General features: G+C 40.7%; 2 protein-coding genes across 7 annotated transcripts in view; one reads left to right on the top strand and one right to left on the bottom strand.

Moving 5' to 3' along the window:
- Window positions 1–17,137, bottom strand: part of NCOA5 (nuclear receptor coactivator 5) — a 27,313-nt gene extending 10,176 nt beyond the window's left edge. For 3 of the 4 annotated variants that reach the window (XM_059706885.1, XM_059706886.1, XM_059706889.1), the window contains exons 1-2: window positions 16,998–17,137; window positions 7,199–7,265 (exon numbers count right to left, since the gene is read on the bottom strand). In XM_059706885.1, coding sequence (XP_059562868.1) covers window positions 7,199–7,236 — 38 coding nt within the window. In that variant the 5' untranslated portion in view covers window positions 7,237–7,265; window positions 16,998–17,137. The remainder of the gene's footprint in view (window positions 1–7,198; window positions 7,266–16,997) is intronic. The other variant, XM_059706888.1, reaches the window with a different exon arrangement.
- On the top strand, window positions 16,501–24,272 carry LOC132239875 (uncharacterized). Of its 3 annotated transcripts, none has more exons than XR_009454176.1 (3): window positions 16,501–17,210; window positions 18,834–18,941; window positions 22,744–22,889. XR_009454176.1 is itself a non-coding variant. In XM_059706891.1 (2 exons), the coding sequence occupies exons 1-2, from the start codon at window positions 16,516–16,518 to the stop codon at window positions 18,835–18,837; spliced, it is 699 nt and encodes a 232-aa protein (XP_059562874.1). In that variant the 5' UTR covers window positions 16,501–16,515; the 3' UTR covers window positions 18,838–19,938. The 3 variants fall into 3 exon arrangements, 1 of the variants encoding a protein (XP_059562874.1); XR_009454177.1 differs by lacking the exon at window positions 16,501–17,210 and adding an exon at window positions 23,137–24,272 and having other exon boundaries at window positions 18,642–18,941; window positions 22,744–22,857; XM_059706891.1 differs by lacking the exon at window positions 22,744–22,889 and having other exon boundaries at window positions 18,834–19,938.

The following is a 24,272-nucleotide window of genomic DNA, read 5'->3' as shown; positions in this document are numbered from 1 at the left end:
AAGTATCACCCAATCCTCACAGGAAAATTCATGACCCATGTCTTGGAAGAAATCTCAGATTAATCTCCCTAGAAATTGCTAATCATCTCCTGCTCAACTCTTAGAGCACTGGCTATTTCTATTACTCATTTTGATCTGGTATTTACTTTTTTTTTTCATAATTTTTTTTTATTGGTTTCAGAGAGGAAGGGAGAGGGAGAGATAGAAACATCAACGATGACAGAGAATCATTAATTGACTGCCTCCTGCACATCCCATACTGGGGATCGAGCCCACAACCTGGGCATGTGCCCTTGACCCGAGACCCTTCAGTCCTCAGGCCAATGCTCTATCCACTGAGGAAAACCAGCTAGGTCTGGTATTTACCTTTTTACAACAATGTATTTTTGTTTGGCCCACATTAGGTATTACCTCCTCCATAAAACCTGCCCTGAACTCGATCTTCCCCAACAAATAGGCTTCTCTAGTCCTATCTACTCAATAAATGCCACACCAGTTACTCAAACCAGGAAACTGGATGTCATCTACTCTTCCAATCACATTTCCAAATTTCATTCGTCCTTTCTCTGAAATTCTGTCCACATTTCTTTACTTCCATTGGCATCACTGAAGGTCAACCCATAATCATCTCTCCCTAAAACCACAGCAAAGGCCTTCTAGTTTCCCCATGTCTACTCTCGTCTCTTCTAGTCTTTCTCCAGATTACTCTAGTGATCTTTTAAATATGTAAAATCCTGTACTGGTTTCCCACAGTATTTAGGATTTAATCCAAAATCTCTAGTGCTAATAAGATCCTGAGTGGTCTTGGCTCCTGTCTTCCGCAACTTCATCTCATCCTCTCCCTAGTTTACCACTCTCTTGCCATGCTGGCCTTTCAGCTATAACTAGTCAACATTTTTCCTGATGCCTTTATTTGAGCAGCAGACAGGAATGCACACTCATTTTCTAGGTCTCAGCATAAATATCTTATTCCCTCATTTTGTTAGTTTAAAAGTTTATCTTCTTCCCCTAAATCCTGGCCACATCTTCTCACAGTACTTTTTTACTTGTCTGTCCACTCTCCTAGACTGCAAGCCCATGAGGGCAAGGGCTATCAGAAACTCTCCACTATAAATGTCACTGTTTCTGCAATGCAGATGATCCACAAACACGGTGAATGGATCTTGCTCTAGAACATATTTCTGTCACTGCATTTATCACACGGTTATGTAATTGTTTGTCACAGGGCCTCCCTACTAACAGAAGGCTTTGCATTCCTAGGACACAGGACGACGTGTAGGAAATGTTTAATGAATTGTTCAACTAAACTATAAGCCGTTCAAGAGCAGGAGCCATGTTTTGTTGACACTTTTGTCATCTACCATGATTACACATATTAAGCATTCATCACGATGCCATCAGCTTGGTAGAAAACCCCAATTTCACTTCATCTACAGGGCATAGCAAAAACAATTTAAATGACAACTTTGCTTCTATGAAAAATCCTTGTCATATATTTTAAGGCTCACAAGAACCCCTAATTTGTGGGAACATGTGGGAGACCAGGGGATTTAAATGAGGACAGCTAAACTTCTTTTTCCTATTAGAATAAAGTAGAGACTAACCAATATTCTTACTTCAATTTTCCTTATGTCATATAATCCTCCTAATATGTATAACATCTGATGTAGTATATAATGTGGGCAAACACCCAGAATTTAATGAGAAGGGACAACTGTAAAGTATTTTTGGATTAATGATCGCTAGATAAAGCTGCCTTGGGGAGCAGTTACAAGTAGTCATTAGAGGTGGAATCAGGTTTCAAGTGTTCTTGGCAATCAGGACTGAGAGAGATCATAAGCTTGACAGACCACAGACTACACATAAAGCTTTGGGCTGGTGGAACAGCACATTATTCGCGGCCTTAGGATAATTATAAATGCCATATTTGGTTCTCATTCTTTTAAACCCATTGAAATACCTTACTTACCTGTCAGAGTCCATCCCTGGAGGTTGACCATAGTCCTAAATTCCCAAAGCTTGGGTTCACGCTACCAGTTTGAGCAGGCAAGCACTCCCCCTCCCCTCAATGAATTTGAAGTTCATGTGCAACACAACTACAAATCCCCCCTCAATTGCTTTCTGTGTAAAAATGTAGAAGAGATGATATTCATTCACAAGGGGGAAAAAGAACCAAAGTGTAGTGGAAGTAGAGATAGAGAAGATAGTAAATCTCTAAAATGAAAAGGCAAGGCTTTTTTCCTTTCTCACAAGTTGAGCAGTATGGCAGACTGCTATTCCTCTGAAGACAAAAACCAAAACCCCTTTAGGGTCACTTTGGGACCCAAACAAAGAACTTCCCCAGGACAAAAGGGCTTCCAGGACTCCAGGTGCTGGCCCCAACATCTTTCTCAAAGTAAGACCAGCTATCAGGAGGGTGTACAGTGTACAGGATTCAGAGTGCCGCAAGGAGGAAGCCTGCTGAATAAGATGCTTGACCAAAGATAGCCAGTGGGTTAGGAGCAAGTTTCTGGAGCATAATAAGGTTCAAAATATCTTCCCACCGCATGAGAGGTGTTTAAATGGAGACCAAATGCAGTGTACCCTCAGATACCAGGTCACTAGAAGCTAAAATGAAACTAAAAAGTGGTTAAATAAATTTCAGCACTTGAGTCCACAACTGAAGGCAGGTGATAAACACTACTAAAATTCTGGTAAATATTCCTTATCTATTCAGCAGGGGGAAAATACTGGTAGCCAAATGCTCTTTGCCTCAAGAGAAATATGGCCATCATTTGGAAACATTTGAGAGGTGAGGAGTGCGTGAAGGGAAAAGCCATGCATGGCTCAGATGGCAAGTGATATGCTTCTGGTAGAATTGCTTTTCTTCTTGGGCAATATAGGGGTAGTGTCGACTACTGTTCATTTGAGAGTCTACAGAGTAAGAACTGATAGCTGATCACCTTGAAGACGGTGAGGGACTTTGAACTTGTCTTCAGCCAGAGGCTGAAACCTCAAGCTCAGGATGTTTTGCTTTGGCCTTGGTGTACCGAAGGTCAGGGAGGAAGGCCTTTGTCCTTTTCTTTGTCAACGTCTTTTTGTTTACTGTAATATTTTCCTTGGGAGGTCCAGCCTTTTTCCCCTCCTGAAAAAATAATCCTTCACCAGCTCTTCATACTTCTATTCTGTCGCAGACACTGTCCACAAATATAATCATCTAAATGGCTGGCTGCTATGTGATGCTGACCCCCCACGACAATGGTTCCATGCTGTCAGAAAAGAAGACAAAGGACTTGAGCAGAATTTTGCCATTAGGTAGGATATGGCGCACAGTGAGATATACCTCACAGATTCAAGTTTCGTAAGTTCCCATGTTTCTCCCTAGGAAGCACTCTGATGATTTTCTCAAGCACAAATATGACTTTTCTGATGGTAGAGATGGCACTTGCTGAGAACTGATGGTTCTTCTTAAGCGTTAGTACAGGGTTAATTGCAGCCTGGAATCTTTAATTGTGAGGCCCACCTTAAGCTAGGGCTGTCTCACATCCAAGGAGCAAGCAGTTATCAAAGGAATTAACATTGTGGATAGGTAGAAACCACCTTAGACCATATAAGAAACTTGTCTACAGCTAGGTTATTTTGGATGAATCGAGCCCTTGATGACTTTCACTGAAGAGGCATCAGGCCTAAAATCCTTAAAAATATGAGGAAAACTCTCTGCAGAACATGTGATGTAGATGTAGATGAATTAATTCTATTTGCTTTTCTTCAGGTCATATGGAAAGGATGAGGAACTAGAGTCCACTTGGAAGTCACATCTGCGTAGGGGTATGTTTCAAGACCTGGATTATCAAGGTGTTGAGCTACAGATGGAAACAGAACATCGGAGGCACGACTAGAATCATGGTCGTTTCTGAAGGCCTGATGCCTAGCACAAATGCCAGGCAATCTGCACGGTAACTGTAATACATTCAAAGAAGTCAAGTGAAGTGGTCCAAGGGTTAAACGATGAGAATTCAAGCTGAAATCTGATCCAGAAGAGGGATTTCCGATACAAAGTACTGTGCTTGGCTGGGCCAATATTGTCAGAATTACATACTGACAGTTGGAATCATTAGGGAGGCACAGTACTGAACTGAGAGCAATGCCAGCAGAACTGTGCCTTGCAGAGACATTTGAAGAGGTGATAATCCTGTGAAAATTCCCAAAGATACCTAGGCGTTTTGACACTCAAGGTTAAAGTCCAGCAAAACAAGGTGTTACAAAGGTCTTACCAGCATGCTTACACAATTTAAAAGTAGCAGCACTGAACACATGAACAACTTAAGGGAAATATTTGTCGTATAGTGATTCCCCCCTCCCATGAACAATGCATTCCTCATGGCTGGGGGCACATAAAAAAATTAGGGTTGTCAAATGAAGGCAGTATGGTTGCTGTAAACATACTGGTACATTTGTAATTCAAGGCTTTGACTAGAGGCATGTCCCTAAAGGGTGATGTGATATCAAGTGTTCACCCTCAGAGAAATGATCAGCTCCTTCCAGGCTAACCACTCACCCATCTTGCCTACTTATTGCATTTTATTTCTGCCCTATTGATATATCTTAAGAGATAATGCATGATATGATCAAAGCAATGATTAAAATGTTAATGTTTTATTTTAAATACAATGTATACAATTTGTTTGGTTTTAGGGCTTTAAAATTCTTTTTAAAGGTAAAAAACAGGAACTCTGCTCAGGTTTTAGATGGGGCTCAGAATAGGTTTTACTAAATGTGAACATCCCTCTTCCCTGAACCTTATTAAACATGACTGTATGAAACTTTAGCATGTCAAATAACATGCTGAGGAACCCAGTTAGAGGCATATCACCAAGGGGAAGACTGAGTCTTAGTAAAATTTAAATTAGCCTAGCTGTCCCTTCTATTGATTATAAATAAAGGAGGAAGCCACGGCCCTATCCATATCTAAATAACCCAATTTTAAAATTTATTTCTGAGGAAGGTGATATTTTAAAAGGTATATAAAAGTGACATATTTATATATCTAGTAAGAACATTTTAAAAGGCTCCCTACAATGTTGCCTGTATGTTTGTTTTTATTTTTTGGCTTTTTTTTTTTTTTGAGGGGGGAATAGTTTTTTTAAAAAGGCATAAAGATATTGCTTCCAATAAAGATGAAATTATGGAATTACATTTTAGCTTGGTATAAATTAGTTTTTTAAATTTAATGTACTGGCAATGGCTATATTGGATTCCAACCAGGGGAGTTGGTTATTTCCCCAACATTGACAATGTTTGTTGAAAGCTACAAACATTATCAACTGATAATGTTTAAAGCATTTGACTATCATTAATATGACATAAAATGTTCATAATTTATAGCACAAACAGAAGCTACACTGTACTCTGCAATGTGCCTCTCCCCCGCCCACCTTTTTTTGTCTGCAGAAACACACAGATATTATCCAGAAATCATAAACATCATGGGGACAACAGAGTGGGGGAAGACTTTACTAGTGGAGTCAGTGTCTTTATATTTGCCAATTCCACACACCTTCTGGTAAGCTACCTATTTTAGCAACACACACATCAGAGCTCCTTGAAAATGGATACACATTAGGTCTCCTTTCAAGCCATTTGGCAACCACAGCTTCCAATGGGAGTCCCATAGTTCTAATCATTAGATAGATGCAAGTTCTTAGCCATCAGTATTCCACGTTTATTGGGGCAATGAGATGCAACACAGATGGAACTGCCCCAAATCTGAAGCACGGTTAGATGCAGCATAATGGAAACAATTATATGGAACTGTTGAAGTTCTGCAGGATTTGTTTATGTTTTTTTAGAATACTTATACATACTCACAAAATCAATCAACAAAGTATTTCCAATAAGCTGCAGGTACTCCTTATAGTGTTAGAAGAACAGAGAGAATAGCAATGTATATGTTCATTTCTGCAGTGAGACCAGGGCATCCACCTGACAGCGGTAGTTGTGGTATCAGATTCAACTCCTCTGCCTGGCAGAGTGCTCAAAGAATCCAACTGAAGTTGGCAGCATTAACCGCGGGTCTGCTTAAACTCTGTAGCAGACATGTGCAATCTATTCCTGGTAGCTTAGAAAATGTCCACCCTTCATATCCAAGTGGGAGCATATACACCAAACATACAGCAGCCATTCTTTCCTATAAGTAGGTTAAAAAAAAAAAAAGAAAGAAAAAGTTTTGTCCCAAAGCAGGATAGCTGTATGTTATGTGTAAATGCTCAGTTGGGTATATCCCCAGGTGACCTATGGAGCTACCAGTAGACTAGGATTCATTGTACTCAGCAGTGTTCAATTCATTGTAGGAAATATAGTTTAATGTGGCATGTAGTTTTGATATGTCGTTTATAGTAGAAAGTTGGCATTTTTACTTAGGGACAAAGGCAAAATCCATATTAAGTATCCACTTGAGCCATGAAGAGACACCAGATAACATCCGCTTGCAAGGTGACACTTTTGGACACAATATACTCATCCTGGGGTAAATGGTAACATTAATAAGGCTCTTCTTTGCCAGAAGAGCCAATTTAATGCCTATCTCCAGGGTACACATCAGGACTATCTCTTTTGTATATGCTGGAAGAAAGACTATTTTGGGGAAAATGCCTTTTATTTCCAGGAAAGCTAAGAAAAAGGGAGACTTTTGAGAGGAGGAGTGTTTATGCCTTTTTATTTCTCCTCAGTGGGTACCCCAAACATGTGGGCATACGGGTGATGTGCAGCACAGGTACAGCAGCCATCTCTCAAGCAGCACTTTCCGTAACCCAGGTTAACATCTGGACCGGCAGCCATGTGGAATGAAGTGTTGAATCTCTGCTGCCCGCTGCAGCAGCGTGGCACACACCAACGACCCTGGGGCACTCCTGCTGTGGAGGCTCCCACTGACACGTGAGCTGGGGACAAACAGAGGTTTATCCTCTTCCAATCGCCTGCAACTCATGTTGCAAGCTGAACTTGCTGGGTTTGCCACCGAAAACACAAAGCTTCCTCGGTATCTCCTGATGCATGTTTAAAAAAAGCAGCAAGGCCCCTCACACATGGTTCATGTTCTTATTATTTGCTTGAGTGTTTCTGATTTGTTGGGGGGAAGAAAAGACCCTTGATGTACGAAGTTGGGCTTAACTCCCCAGAGCCCAACTCTCCCAAGGTAACTCACTGCTTCAGGGTACTTTACCTTCGTGTGGGGCTGGGTCTTGATGGAGCCGTATTCATATTTCTTCTTTCCGCTGCCTTATTAATATCTGAAAAGAATAATCAACCCATCTGTTCAATGCTACGGAATAAAAACAAGATCATCAGCATATTTCAAATGAAAGCAATAACAAAAGAACAACAATGACAACCAGATGGTGTAAGAAAATCCATTCAGAAGACACACTGTCACTTGGGCAGTTTTTATTAAGTTATGGCAGTACATTGTCATGGTTTGGTAAGGAATGTCCTCAGTTTTCTAGCTAACACACAATTTGTGTAAAACTGATTACGTCAATGTTTTAACACTTTGCCAAGTCCTAAACCTAACCCTTCCCCCTTTCTCCACCTCCAAAGGGGAAGATTGTTTTTTGAGGGGAGAAGGGTGGGAGAAAAATAAGGAGAGTGTTAACAAAACAAAACAAAAAGAGTAAACGCAAATAGTTCCATTTTATGGTACGAGCTGAACTCCATCGTCTTGAAACTTCCAATATTCCATGAAGCGGGGCCTCCTTTTAGCATGCCTTGTGTTGTATTCCATTGGATAGACTCTTCCAGAATGAGATGTGGGAAAGAAATGGATTAATTTTTTTCTAAACAAAGTATCTGACATGTTCACATCTATGACCCTCATAGATAAGGACCTGAGAGTAAGAACTGGCATTTGGTATAGAAGTGTTAGGTAATAAAACACTCCTCATAAGAAGTTTTCATTAGAGAAGCCTGACATATACATCTAGGTTGGGGAGAGAATCATACAAACTTATAGAAAAGCCAATTTGTGCAGTTAAAGCCTGGTTACTAAAAACAAAACAAACTAGCTTTGTAAAAATTGAAGTAAAGAGTAAAACACCATGTACAAATAAGAACTCATGAAATTTCTAAAGAAATGTACCAACCTACCATATACCCAAAAGATAACCTGACAATTAATTTTATAACTTAAATATACATAAATGCATTAAAACTTCATACTTTAGTTGAGAGAGAAATAAAACTGCTTCCTGCTGCAGTATAGAGTTTTGTTGCTTGTTTCATATTAAGCAATTGATATTATATTTAATGACATTAAATGCTATTAAGCACTCATATAATTAGAGTGCTTAAAAATAATAAGTATGTATTTTCAAAATTCCAACCAGAGTCCTATCACATGAAAGACCAACAATAACAAAACACAACAAACAAACAAACTTAAGAGGGCTGGTGTAGACTTTACCCTGCTATACTGACTTCTGAGTTCCTGTTCTAGTGAGAACAATCTTCAATTCCATTTTAAACCAGAATTCTCTTTCCACTATGCCTAGAATAGCTTTGAACAAAACTGAAGGTAACATAAATCTAAATAGCCAGAGAAGCATATTCTAAATTGCCTCTTGTTTTCAATTATGCAGACACAAGCTATAATCTCTCTATTTTTAAAAAATCAAAAAATATTTTCTATGTAGGACATGCCAGTAATATCTAACCATGGCTTTGGTACTGCATGTGGCACTTTCACAATTTACAGGCTCATTAACATCTGAATTACATGTAACAAATGATAGTCCTTATAGAAAATACCCAATTCTTTTATATATAATTGTGAAGAATATCAATTCAGGTTTAGAAGGGCCTACTGACCTAGTGCGCTCATTTACTTTGTACTGCTTTCTAATATAGGGTGACTGTGATTCAGAGAAATGTGATGCCTTTGATTATTTAAGTAGTTTTCAAAGTACCTCTGGAATACACCGGGGGTAGTGGTGGTGTAAAAATCTCTTTTAAATAAGTACCACATTTTCTAGCAGAGTTCCTAACATTATTAAATAGTCTTGTGAATAAAGAATACTCATCTAAACTCTGACCTGACCTAACATTTAGGTGAGAACACAGAACATGTGGTATTACTTTAGTTGGTAAGTTTCTATTAATGCTATATTATAATTTGCCCTCATCATATGAAAAGGATTATTGCACTGTATAATTATATCTAGTTCTGTGAGTGCCTACACATAAGACTGGGGAGATAAAAGTAGTCATACATTATATATCTTTGGGGCAAAACTGGTTCCAGTTAGAATGAAGGAGGTAAGTATTTTACTTTGAAATTGGGGAAATTATTTGCAATATTATTTAAAAATTCAAGATTATATCTTTAAACCATTTTAATTGTAATGTGCCTCCTATAACTATTTTCATTGAGTAGTCCAGAGCAGTTCTACTTGGATGGTGTGGCTTATGTTTCTTCTGCCAAAAGAGCTCTCTTAGACCATTTTTTTTAAGTTTAGGAGTTAGTAAAATTTTAGTATGGTGTGCCAAGTGTTTGTTTATTCACCCCCGTTTAAGAGTTCCTTAAAGTTCCATCTTGGGTGAGATATGGATAAAATGAGACCGGGAAATTTTTTATAATCTCATTGCCATCCAAGAGGATTACTCAGGTTAGGATAGGGTTGTGGGAATTTTCAGTGAGAGTTAGGAAAGCAAAACTGTCACCACCACCAATCCCCACACATAAAAAATCCTAACATATGTGCACACAGAACTTTTGGAAAACCTGTTAGTTCAATAATCCAGGAATAATAGAGAAACAATCAAAAGTATAAATAACTTCAGGGTGCTGATCACAGTGTAGTAAAGATTTAGAGTCAAGAAAAAATACCTTGCCCCATCCTAATTTTTTTAAAATATATTTTTAATGATTTCAAAGAGGAAGGGAGAGGGAGAGAGAGAAATATCAACAATGAGAATCATCGATCCTACTGGAGATTGAGCCTGCAACCCAGGCATGTGCCCTGACCAGGAATCAAACCGTGACCCCTGGTTCATTAGGTCTACACTCAACTACTGAGCCATGCCGGTCAGGCGCTCCATTCTAATTTTTTGTCACACAATTTGAAAACTCATCCATTGGAGGTTAGAAGTTCATTTCAACAAGTTTTCTCTTTGGAAATGCAAGTATTAGAACTGGTAAAGAGAGCTTTTATGTTAATTCTTGAATAAGATTATTTTCCCCCTAATATATATATATCACCAAAGAAATAGAAATAATGTTAATGTAAAGGAGAAGAGACCTTTCTGAACATTAGATGGGGAGCCATAATTGGAGAGAATTTAATCAAGAAGTTAGTGACAATGTGGGACTCTCCAAGGATAGGTAGAATGATCCTCCTTCTCACAAAAAAGAGAAGAAATAGTGCTTTTTTTCTCCTCCTGCCATACTTTATCCCAGCCACATACTCTTAAGACCAAAAGTCAGTCTCAGTGTCTCTTCCACCGCAGCTTGGTTGCTACTTTGTTAGTTATATCAGCAATGTGGATGCCATTTAAAATCACCATTACCACAAGGTGCTTAACCTTGGCCAGAATATCTATAATTTCCAAGTGCTCTTCTTAAAACAGTTAAAAGCACCTTTCAAATAAGGATTTTTAGACAAGAAAAACAGTACCAACTAAAGGGATTTACATAAAAGAAAAAATCCTAGAAAATAATTTAGAAAACATGGTGTTATACAGGAAATGACAGAGCTGTTTTAAGGCATAAAAGAATGGGGTAAAGAACTACCAAAGAAAGACACAATGCCTAATCTACAATTTTAATTTAGACTAATATGCCAGACAAGGTTCACACAGTGGTCCTTGGATGTAATAAATAAATACACGTTTCATTCACACCACCAAGAATTGCTGTGCCATCATAAAATAACTCTTTTTACCTTAAAACCAATTTTTATACTCCACACCAATGCAATGTAAACTATTCTGAACAAGTGCAGTATGAATCACAATCACAGCACGTAGTGACAGTACTACTATTGGCTGTTGAATGAATCCAGAAACGTATACAATTTCAATAAGTAATTACAAATTAAATAAAACTCCCTAAAAGGCTTGGTTGAAAACCAGATACTACTAAATGGATAAAAATGCCACTTGAAAAACCATAATGACTTCTCAAACTATACTTATGAAGATGACTTTGATGGTATATTGTAACATCAGGGATATTATAATGAGCTATACTGAAACTATCAGGGATAAGAGAATGCTCTGCTTCATTAATATGTTTTCATTGATTTCAGAGACAGAGAGAGAGAGAGGGAGAGAGGGAGACAGAGAGATAGAAAATCAATGATGTGAGAGAATCATTAATCGGCTGCCTCTGTACATCCCCTACTGGGGATCAAGCCCGCAACCCAGGCATATGCCCTTACCGGGAATCAAACCAGAATGGAATAAAACCGAACTGGAATCGAACCGTGACCTCTTGGTTCATGGGCTGATGCACAACCATTGAGCAACACTGGCCCAACAACCATTTTTAAACATACAGTTCAGTAGGGTTAAGTATATTCACACTGTTGTGCAACAGATCTCCAGAACTTTTCATCTTGCAAAACTAAAACACTCTATATTCATTAGACAACTCCCCATTCCCCTATCCTTATTTATATACATACTAGAGGCCCGGTGCACGAAATTTGTGCACAGGTAGGGTCCCTAGGCCTGGTCGGAGATCAGGGCTGACTGGGGCCTTCCAGCTGCCAGCCGGGGCCATCCTTCATTCTGTGCCGCCCCTGGTGGTCAACGCACGTTATAGTGAGCGATTGAACTGTTCTCCCAAGGGAACACTTTGCATATTAGCCTTTTATATAGAGAGAGATTCTCTTCATTCTCCACATTTCTTTAATGAAGATATATCAGCACTACCGGTAAGATGATTAAAAATCAGATTCTCAGACCCCATCTCAAACTTTTAGAATCTGACCAAGAAGCCTAAAAATCTGTATTCTAACAAGTTTCTCAGATGATTCTTGGCAGGTATTTGGGAATTACTACTCTATTATCTATTTATCCCTTTAGTGCATACTAATATACCAATAACATATATACTTGGATCCTCCATTCACAAATCTCTCTAAACTCCTGTGTTCAAGGAGGAATAACTCAATCTGTTACAAAAATATCAGGACAATGGCTAACATCTGTAAAAGTTTAATCCCTGCAAACAGCACAGAAGGCATAATCACACAGCTACTTCCAAAGGAAATGGAATCATGAGTCCAAGTTTCCATAATGGTAAAGGTAACAATAATGTCCAATTCTAAGGTCAGTTGTTGCCCCTCCCCTCGAACTTCTCTTCAATTATATTTGACCATTTAAAAGCCCGAAAATTTAAGCTTCTTTTTCCAATTATCTAGCTATAAAATGGCAGAAAAAATATTAGCCACCAACCTTGCCACTTTTTGATAGCAGGTTATACACTTCTTTGGCTAATCATGGGCAAACTAGAGCTGTCAGTATTGTTTTGCTGGCAGGGGCCACAACATCTACTTCTGAGGCATTTTGTTATATCTAAATGCAACTCTCTGCAAAAAGAGAAAAATGGCCACACATATAATTTTACATTCATAAGCAGACCACAGACTCTTGGTATTCACTGTGAATTCAAAAAGCTTTCTTTGTTCTCAAGAAGGTGAAAGCATTCTACTAAATGGAAAGAATTAAAAATATTAAAGACCAACAGAAATCCTAACTATTCTTATTACCTCTAGCTCAAATTATGAAGCCAAAACATTTTTATAGTTAAATTAAGGTCTTGTTTAAAACAAATCTATTAATGTAAACCCAACTACATACCAGTAAAAACTAATATTCTAAAGTCCTAAATCAGGGGTTCTCAAACTTTAATGTACATAAAAAAATCACAGGGCTGGGTTTTGAAAGACAGTTTCCTTAGCCCCACCTCCAGAGACCAGTAAGGGCTAGGGAGCTGTATCTAAGGATCTGTATTTCCATTGAGCTGTTCAAGTGACTGATGATGTCCTAATATAAGTTTCCCAAAGGCTGCAAAAGGTTCAGTTACATATAATCCTTAATTTTAAAAATGAACAAAAATCACGTTTTTTCCTATTTTTTTCTCTCTTGGATGTCAAAAAGAACTTTAAGAGTTTAAAAATAAACTTCTTGCCCTGACCGGTTTGGCTCAGTGGATAGAGCGTTGGACTACGGGCTGAAGGGTCGCAGGTTCGATTCCGGTTAAGGGCATGCACCTTGGTTGTGGGCGCATCCCCAGTGGGGAGTGTGCAGGAGGCAGCTGATCGATGTTTCTAACTCTGTCCCTCTCCCTTCCTCTCTGTAAAAATATCAATAAAATATATTAAAAAAATAAAAAAATAAAAATAAACTTCTTGTATCATTTCTGATCCAATTACAAAATTAAGTATACTCACTTAAAACCAAATTACTTATTATTTTTAATTGATCTGAGAGAGAGGGAGAAACATCAATGGACTGCCTCCTTCTGCACACCCCCTACTGGGGATCAAGCCCACAACCCAGGCATGTGCCCTGATCAGGAATCAAACTGGGGACCGTTTGGTGCATGGAATTATCCTCATCCAACTGGGCCACACTGGCCTGGGCAAAACCAAATTACTTATAATTTAAAGTTCTCTAAAGCTCATCCATTTGCTGCAGGATCAACCAAATCTTCAGTAACTCAATCATTCCAGATGAAAACCAGGGGACCACTCAAGATATTTTATAAAGTTAGTGTGACACTCTACTCTCCAATGAAACTTCAGTTGCCCTGATCCTTGCCTAAAGCCATTGTTCTTTATAAAGGTCAACAATAATGTTGTTTTGAACATGAAATAAAGGAAAAGAGTCTCAGGGACTGAAAAAGTTCTAAATCTTGGAGGGGAATTACTTTCTTATCATAAAAGTAATTGGTCCAGTTGACTATTATCTTTATTTTTTTAGTGATAGGATGAAGAATGAAAATGACCCTCCTTATAAATATTCATATCTGGTGGCAATAAAACCACCATCTAAAAAGCAGCAGGCATGCTGGTATTATATATTTAGCTGTCAGTGTACTTCATATTTCCCTAATGTGCTGCTGCTTCAGACAGTGGCCTTACCCTGATCCTTTCATTAAAGTCTCTCATTAATGAAACTAACATAGGGGTAACTTTCTATTGGTACTACTCTACTAATTTCTTGAGTTTCTTTAACTCTGCAAAAGCTGAATAGTCTAGACAAAACATGTATTTGTTCACAAGGCAAATCTTTTGGCACAAAAAAACTAACTGAACTTTTTTTTTTTTTTTTTGCTAACTGAACTTTAAAAACACTTGTCTCAAAGACACACAGTAATCATTAGTAAACCATAGGTATATAGAGGAAATGAAGTGTAGCAAAAAGAGTAAGTTTTGGGAAATACTGGTACTTCAAGATGTTCCTGGGGGTATAGTGAAAGGCATCATGGTATCTCTCTCTCTTGGACATCTACACTGCATATGTTTAACATGTTAAAAGCCCCTGGGAAGTTCTGGAGTAAGGACACCACTTTACCTCAACATGTCCCAATTTTGCTTGATCAGGAAATCTTTTATCTTCAATATGTGATCTGAGCAAGAAATCTAACCTCTCTGAGACATTATTTTCTCATATGCAAAAAAGATAATCATCTTGTCCTATCTCACAAGATGATTGACAGGAGCAAATGAGTTGGTATTTGTAAACCTGCTTCATAAACCATATGCACTGCTAGTTATATGTTATCATTACGATTAAGAGTAATAATGAGTTTAGAAATAGACATTTCATTCTTCCTGGAAGCCAAAAACAAAAATTGCTGAAGGGATTAAAATATTAAATATATTTCCTCCGAAGGTTTTCCATTCTTAAAAGCACAACTAAATTTTAGTAGTTCTCACAGTAGTAACAAGCCATACAAAGGTACTGCCATCTGCAGGCCACAGAGAAGGAATGCTTGCAATGGTTATTTAAAATGAAACTATCAGGCACTTTCCCATTAGACTTCTAAAGCCTTTCCAAAAGATGTTTATTCTTAGCTTTTGAGCACAGGTAGATGAGGCTCCATTTGCTGAAGTTCTGAAACTGACTCAAGTAAGAAAAATTATCATTTCTTCTCTACACAGAACTGCTGCTTAGAAATGTGAAGAAAATTACCTTAGCCTTATGTATTTCTACATTGTGCTCATACCAAAGTAATCCCAAGAAATATGGATTTTTTTTTTACACAGCCCAAGGAAAAAATCTTTGAGTAGCCTGAGCTGACTTTTCAGAGTAACCTTTTCATAAATTAAAGTGAATGTGCTCGCTCACACACAAAAACAGAGGTTATGAACAGGCTACAAATAGAACAGACTGTTAGCTTGTTAATTTGTCAACGCCTCCCTTAAACGTGGGGTGTTTACAGGCATGGGACATTGGGTAACCTGCACCCAGAAAAATTCCTTCCCCTGGGCCTTATAGTATGGTTTCTCCGGCACATTCTATCAGGAATCACTGTTTCTATGTTTTAGGTTAAAAGATTTCTGTCAGAGGTTTCAAAGAATATCTGGAGCTAAAAGAAAGGCAAAGAAACCAGGATGAAGGAAGAATCTGATCTTAGCACACAGTCCAGTGATCTCCAATACCCACAATGCAATGCTTGGGCTTTACTGGTTTGAAAAAGTCACCACTGAAAGTTAGTTTTCACACCCAGACTGATCGATTAAAAAAAAAACATTAAATCTTGAGCTGTCAATACCCCAAACTGCTCCATCAGCGTCTGCAGAAACAGCTTTTTATGAACTGCCAGGTGCCCACCACTCCACCGCACGCACTTGGGCGGAGGGCTCCTGCATCCCTCCTATCATTTTTAAGTCAATAGTGAGAACACTTCACAGCCAGCACGTTTATGATATGAATTACCATCCCTAAAGGTCCTGGGGGCATTTCACAGACTCTGCTATGCCTCAGGGGAACATTCCGTGCACAGAGCAAAGGCCAGAACAACTAACCCCATACTCCTAGGGCAGCGCTTCCCAAAGCGTGGAATGCAGAATAATTGCAGCAGGAACAGGACGCACTGTTTCTTTTAATAGACAGGTATTTATTTTTTTTGAGCATTAGAAAGAGAACTGACTTCCATTATACGGTTGTGACACACGTTTCCACCCTAAACAAATATATGTAAGAAGGGGGGAAGAAGGAGAGTCAGTGTAAAGGGGAAAAAATTGACATTTGGTAAAATAAACAGCAGTATAGATGGTACCCGGACATAAAGGTGCAACGCGAGGGCCTGGAATTTGGGGAACGCCGTCCTAAGAAAAAGGCCTGGCGGGCGGTCCCGGGGTGGAAAGTGCTATGGGTCACGAGGCAGGAGAGCCAGCAGGCTGGGGTGCTGGCTCTGCCGCTACCTCCGGGGTCACCTCGGCATAGTTTCTTTCCCGGTTCTCGGGGCCCGGGGCCCGCGTTATCAGACAGACAGACAGGGCTGTCACACGACAAGGAGACGCCTCGAGGATGCTGTCAAGGGGCCGCGAGGCGGGCGATCCCGGGCGCCGCGGGGTTCGCCGCCCGGCGCTGTACGCCACGGAGAACGCCGGGTTCGAATCCCGACTGCGCCACCGTCTCGCGGATGACCCGCAGGCGAGCGATTTCACCATTTTGGGAAGCAGGCCGAGATGCGCATCCCTATCCTACAGAGAAGCCTGGGGGCTACTGTCGGCGATTCGCGCGCAGACAGGCGGCTGCAGCGCGGCGCCGCGGGACCGGAGCCCACCACGGGCCTCCGGGAATGGCCGGGCCTGGGCCGCACGAGCGCCAGAGGCCGCGCCCCGCACCGGGCATGCGCAGCCCCGCGCGCACCCAGAGGGAGCCGCGGCCGCGGTGGCGCGTCAAGCAGGCCCGCCAGGCTCAGCCTCCCCATCCGGCCCGGGTCCGCCTCCACTGCCTGCCCGTCAGTCCCATGCCTCGGCGGACGGCCACCGCTTCCCGGCACTCACCGCTACCAGCACGGCGGACTCCCCGATGCTCCTTCGCCTCAGGCCCGCCGCCACCGCAGCCTCCGCCTCAGCCCACCTGCCCGCCGTAGGACAAAGGCGCCACCAACCGACCGGCGCGGGCACGAGGCAATGGCGGTTGGGCGGAGAGTGGGGGCCAGAGGGCGCGCACGCAGCGACAGGCGCGGCAATGTCGCAAAAGCGCGCGGGTTTACGGTAGGGCTGAGTTGGGACTTGGATTTCCTCAGCTCTGAGGGCAGTTGAGAGCGCTAGCGGTTGCTTAGTAACGGCGTCCCCAGCCGGATCTTCCCACCCCAAAGGGCTCCGCCATTCTAATTTTCAGAGAGCCTTCTTTCTTTATGAAAATAGATCATATAAACCCTAAAATACTTTGATTTAGTTTTGCATAAAACTGAAAGAAAACCAAAACACTTTATAAGTCTGTGTGTGTATATATACACTGAGTGGATAGATTATTATGACCGCCTGACGTTTGTAGGCAAATTAGCCGTACTGCATCGTCTGGGATATGGAAACCCAAGGCCTGTTTGAACACCTTTGCTGTCTGCAGTTACCAGGACAAAACGTCTCCAATTCGCACAGGAACACAAGGATTGGACAGTCCAGCATTGGAAAAGAATCATGTGGTCCGATGAACCACGTTTCCAGTTGCATCATGCAGAAGGCAGAGTGAGAATTTGGCGGAAACAGCATGAAAGCATGCACCCCACATGCATGAGTACAACCCTTTGAGCTGGTGGGGGCAGTGTTATGGTTTGGGGCATGTTTTCCTGGCATGATTTGGGCCCTTTAATTCCTGTGGAACAACATCTGAATAGCACAACATACCTAAGTATCATTGCTGATTAAGTTCATCCTATCATGTCGATGGCATATCCCAATGGAGATGGCTTCTTCCAACAAGACAATGCGCCATGCCATGGTGCTTATATTGTGCAGGAGTGGTTTCAAGAACATGAGGGAGACTTTACCTTGCTTAGGTGGCCCCCACAATCACCAGATCTCAATCCAATTGAGCATTTGTGGGACGAAGTTAAAAGAGCCATCAGGCAGCTGGTTCCACAACCACCAAATCTCACAGAACTGGACAGTGCTATTCATCAGGCATGGTGTCAGATTCCTCGCATCACCTTTCAACATCTTGTGGAGTCAATGCCAAGAAGAATCACTGCAGTATTGAAGGCAAAAGGTGGCCAAACGAAGTACTGATGGTGATGGGGTGGTCATAATAATCTGGCCACTTATTGTATATATATGTGTGTGTGTGTGTGTGTGTGTGTGTGTGTATGTATGTGTATGCACACTAGTGGCCCGGTGCACGAATTCATGCACGTGGAAAGGAAATTAATTAGAAGAAATATTTTGATGTCGCTATTCGCCCTTTCTCTATAATAGAAGTGTTAACCAAATTCATGATCAACAATGACAGATCGAAACCCATGCGTGCAATTGGCGCCAGGGAGAGCTGTATATGTATCGCATGCATGAGTCAACTTAGCCTTTTATAGATATAGAATAAACTTGCTTAATTAGACCTGCTTTCTGATTTAGCTAAACTTTTTCCAGCCCAGTGAAGCACCCCATCTCTTTCAGGTAATTGTCAGCAATTGTCAGCAATTTACAGCAGTAAATATCAACATGAAGCAGATTATTATTGTAGATCATGCTGGGAGAATAAAGGGTAAAATATTTAACTGCAGTAGTGTTTGACTATATTCTGCACAGTGAGAAAACCTGAAGTCATTTTCAAGGTTCACCATTTCTTACTTCTTTTCAGTCGGGTCAAGTTTCTAAGCTTTCTAAATCTCTGTTTTCCAGCTAATGAAAATAGGATTCCATCGAGTCTCCTATCTATCTACTCCAGGATTTCTGTAAGGATCAAATGAGATGAGGCACGGGAAAACACTTCACAGACATTTGGTTAAGGTAAAATGTTTCCACCTGGCTATAAAGCAAGTTGTGTTCCTGGGCTGAAGAAACTGCAAGGAGGCTAGTCTCTAGGGAGAGGAAGCTGGGCATTGCTATGTGACATCATTACCTGGTGCCTATCACCACCGTTTCCGGGCTGGGCTGGGCTGTGGGCCACATTTTGCACCATGGGGTCTTGGCAGCATTGGCTGTGTTTTGGTGGGGTGTTGCTCTGGGGTGGTGGCGGGGCCTGTGTCCCACTTGTGGGAAGCTGAGTGTTGCTTTGTGGGCGCCATGTCTGCAGTGCTGTTTCTCTGTAAATGGCCAGTGCGCCTCACAGCAGCTCCTGCATTGAGCGTCTGCCCCCTGGTAGTCAGTGCATGTCATAGTGACCGGTCAGACAGTGGGACACTTAGCATATTAGCCTTTTATATAGATACTAATTCTTGTAACCTATAGCCTCTGGATCACAAGGAACAGAGCAGAGAAGTAGAAAGTAGAAAAAATGTTTTATTTGGATTCACATTTAAATAGGCTGTGTATGTACCCTATTCGTTTCACTGACAAGAGGCAAAAGACTGGTGATATAGTCACAAGCTCTTCTTGAATTATTTCTTTTTCTTGGAATATTCAATGCCAAAAATAAATTTCCCAGAATGTAAATGTTGACTGTGAAGCATGTATAATGTTGTGTTTTTTACTTAATCTGTAGAATATATTTGTCACTGGAAATGGGATTCAGTGTAAATACACTCGATTTGGCACATCTATTACTGTATGGATCAGGGAGGCTGTTCTATTAGTTAGGAAATGCCTCAACCCCATGGGGTCTAGTTTTTCTCTTGTGCCAGGTAACAATGGTGGCTGTGGAATTTGAACACTAGGGGAAGTCAGATCTCTTTGACACTAACTCATATGTTCACTCCTTCACTAATTTACTCACTAAATGGAATGTTTATCATACACCTACTTGCTAGGCACTATTATGAGCAAGTACAAACCCATCCCTACTATCTTGGAGATTACTCTGTAGTAGAGAGATAGAATTAGGTAAATAATCACACTTGAGTTGTAATTGCAAACAAGTGAATACTGAAGGAAAGACAGAGGGGTGCACTCTATTGTCTAGCTTTCCTTCTTGTGAATAGTGCAGGATGTGTCCAATGCCGATGAGCAGATGTGCTCGGCCTTCAGATCCTTACCATAATACATCATGGCACCTGGGAAGGAAGCTGGGTGGTTTTTTTCCACCTCTGCTGAGAGCTCCTGGAAGCAGATTAGGGACTTCTCTCAGGAATTTTTCCTTTACTTTTCCCCAGGTTGTTTTGTTCACTCACTCTAGGTGAGAATTTTCAGGATTTTGTGGAGTCCTTGGCCAATAGGACCATCTGAGAGAGGCGAGGACAGAGGCATTGAGAGTGTGGACAGATGGGCCTGTAGCTTAACCTCACAGGCTTCTCAAAATTCCAACCCCCATACCCCACTCCCACAACCTCCCTATGCTGTTCTGGAAATTTACGCAGTGCAACAGACCTCTGGTGCTTCAATTTTCTTGGCTCAAGTCTACTAGGGGAATTTACCACTTAGGAAGTCTTGGTGGATCAGAACACAGGCAGTAGATCCTACTGGCCTAGTTCACAACTCTACTCCCCACTTCTAGCTGGGAAAGCTTGAGCTTGTGTTTTAACCTCCCCATGCCTCATTTTCTTCATCTGTAAAATGGGGATAAGAATAGTATGTACTTCCCAAGGTCAATATAAAGTAAATTAAATGAGGTAGTGCACGTCATGCTTAAAGGTCTTAGAGTCAAGTCTGTCTCATCTGCCCGTTAACTCATATATCTCCTATTCTCTTGGTTCATTTTATGACAGCATGGTTTGTCTTTCTGTAAATATGCTTGTGCTAACAGACCATCCCTAGAACACAGAGGCCCTAGGGTTTTCATGGACTACTCTGTTCACAGGTATATAGAATAAATGTCACTGGAAGATTAACAGTGAGTCCTTGTGTCCCAGGACATTGGGGTGGGGTTAGAAGGGACTTTGTTGTGATGATATTGAGTTTGTTGTGAGCCCCAACAGCTAATAGCACCTCAAATTAAGATTCTGCCAACAAAGTGGATCAGAATAGGACTGCCCTGCTTGGCAATTTCTGTTGTATGTTTAAAGAAGTAGCTCAGGGAACTGCAGAATGGTCACCCTAAAGTTCCTCCCAGTCCTCAGGGAGCCCAGCCTCTATGACATAAGTAAATTCCCACTTATGTCCGTATAGCTTTGTACAACTCTGGCAGTCAGAATAATGATCTCTCCCCACCGCCCCAAAGATGTCCATGTCCTACCCTCTGAAACCTGTGAATATATCACCTTACATGGTGACAGGAACTTTTCAGATGTCTTTATGTTAAGGACCTTGAGATGGTTGGTGGTAATCTTGGATTTTCCAGGTAGGCCCAATGTCCTTATAAGAGGGAGGTAGGAGTCAGAGGAGATGTGATGATGGAAGCAAGTTGGGGGGCGGGGGGATATCCATATATGTGGAGAGACAGAAATTAAAAGATGTTACTACACTGCTGGAGGTTGGGGCCATAAACCAAGGAAGGCAGGAGGCCTATAGAAGCTGGAAAAAGCAAGAAAACAGATTTTCCCCTACAGCCTTCAGAATGAACACAGCCTTGCTGATCCATTTTTTTACTTCCCTCCCTCCAGAAAATTTAATAAATATATCTTTTCCTTTTCTAATGTTATCATGATTTACTTTTCACCCTTTAATAACTAAATGTTTAGTCCAATTAAAATTGATTTTGAAGTATAGGATCACAGGTAGTTATAATAGATTCCCTCTCTCTCCAGGCTATCTCAACACCAAGTAACACCCTTAAAACATTCCATCTGCTTAAAATACTATACCAGACTCTTTTCTGCATCTTCACCCACTCCCCTTCCTTCTCTGTCACCTGTTTAATCAACTCCTATTCTTCTCAAAGGTTTTAGTTAAAAATCTCACTTTTCCTCCACATTCTGGGTAGAGAGATGGTATAACATGACAGCTAGGAGCACAGAAGATGGATTCAGACGACTTAGGTCCAAATCTTGGCTCTACCATTTACTAAACTGTGTGACCTTGGGCAGGTTACCTAAGCATTCTGCGCCCCATTTTCCTCCTTTGTAAAACAGAAATAGTAATGGGACCTATGTCAAAGGATCACTGTGACTAGTGCTGAGTTAACATACGTAAACCACTGCCTTCCATGTACTGCTCAATAAGCAGTAGTTTGTCAATCTCTTGCACACTCTTGTAAGACTGTGTTTTGAAATTACTTTTCCAATGGAAGGCCATGTAATGGGATGTGAGGAGAATTTCTAGATTACCTCTTAATCTGTGACAGCTGAGGATAAAGGAGTGCTAAATATGTTATAAACCTGGGGTTCATGAACTTGGATGGGAAAAATCTACTTCCTTATTTTCATTTACCTATAACTGACATGAAGCCTTTCTTTTAATTATGAATGTAGGCAGCAAACAATAGCATTAGTGGAGCCTGGTACATTGTCTCCCATAGGAAGCACAGATATTTCATATCACATTACAGTCATCAGATGTCTCGAGTTATAGTTTGCGCTCATCATTACTTAGGAATTATGGAAATTTTAGACTTGCCACTAGATCTTATTATTTAATCCATTAGTAAAGGAGCACACACAGTGTTACATCACACATTCGTCTTTGTAATATTTTGATGACTGTATTTCATTATAATTGGTTTTCTTTGTACGTCTACTTATCATATTTGATGCACTTACAAGTATTTTTTTCTGAGCAGGCCCATAGGCTCCTCCAGATGCTCAGAGGAGTTCACAATGTTAAAGAACAATTCTGCTCTAAAGAAAGTAGTCAACAACTGGGATGTGAAGCTCTCCTCAGGGCATGCTAAAAGGTGAGAGGCTTTTATATAACCTCCCAACATTCTAAGAGGTAGGTATCATTACTATACTCATTTTATAGATGAGAAGAGTGAGACTCAGAATGGTGGGCAGGTTACCAGAAGAGTGAGACTCAGAATGGTGGGCAGCTTACCCAAGGTCACAGAGCAGTATACTAGTGGTGGAATCCATGCTTTTTAATGACTTCAATATCCTGCTTCCCATATAAATCCTCGTAGTCCCTCTACTATTTCACAAAGTAAATATCGACATCCCATTTCTCCATTTCACAGATGAGGAAACCGCGACTCAAAGAGGATGTTATTTATTTTTCACTGTTAAGCAACATAGTCGGGATTCACACCCATGTCTGTCAGGCTCCAAAGCCCCTGTGTCCTATTGTGCCCTGTGAAGTTAATTAAAGGTGCCTTGGGAATATAGCCTGGAAGAGCTGATGATCGATCAAATATGTGACTCAGGCAGACCTTTCCATGCCACCCACCAGGATTAGATGGTTTGGAAAGAAATTACTACTTTTGCTGCTTTTGCTGTGGGGTTATAGAGCGATATAGGGAGCATCTTCATGGATGTGAAATACACACTGGCATTTGGAAAACTCCATTCGTCACTATTGTCCAGCAGAGAGTTAAAAGTAGGAAGCAGGAGATGAAAGAATACAGAAGTAGGAAGTTCTGTATGGGCTCATGCTGAAACGGAAAGAACCATTATTAGAAACCATTAATGATGAACTTGGTAAGGATCAAAGTAGTCTTGTGATCTGTAAGTCTCATGAAATGAAAATGAGGTAATGTTATGTTTTATAACTACTGTGGATCCGAGAAGCTGGAAATTATCTCAGCATGAATACCATAAAGGAACAGGGAACAATGGAAGCCACCAAGAAAAGAATCTTTATTCAGCTTCATTTATAGCAGATATTCATCTTATGTTTCAACACAGGAATCACAAAGGAGTTTGTTTTACCTTGTTGGGTGTGTAAAAATACGAAGGTTATCACAATCCCCATGCTTCCTTCCATAGAGCCAAGGAAGGAAAAGAGAGTGCAATGAAGTGGGTGCTAAATAGCTGGGGCTGAAAGAGATGACAGGAGGAAAGAGAGAATAGGGGAAGAAGAAAAGAACTAAGAGATTCTTCCCACCCTCATTCAACCTCCATTCTCTAGACCTGAGCTGTCTAATATGGCAGCCACTAGCTCTACATGACTATTTACGTTTATTACGAGTAAATAAAATAAAATTAAAAAATCTACTTTCTCCTATTGCACTAACCACATTTCAAGTGTTTAATGGGCACGTGATGTTAGTGGCTACCATTTTGGATGGTCATCATCACAGACAATTCTATTGGACAGCACTGAGAACCATCCAATTCCACTTATAAGTCCCAGAGGATTCAGAGTGCATGTCGT

This window comes from Myotis daubentonii, chromosome 8, assembly GCF_963259705.1.
Source record: "Myotis daubentonii chromosome 8, mMyoDau2.1, whole genome shotgun sequence".
Taxonomy (NCBI): Eukaryota; Metazoa; Chordata; class Mammalia; order Chiroptera; family Vespertilionidae; genus Myotis; species Myotis daubentonii.
Note: the sequence above shows the minus strand (reverse complement) of the source record. Positions and strands in the feature narration are given on the sequence as shown.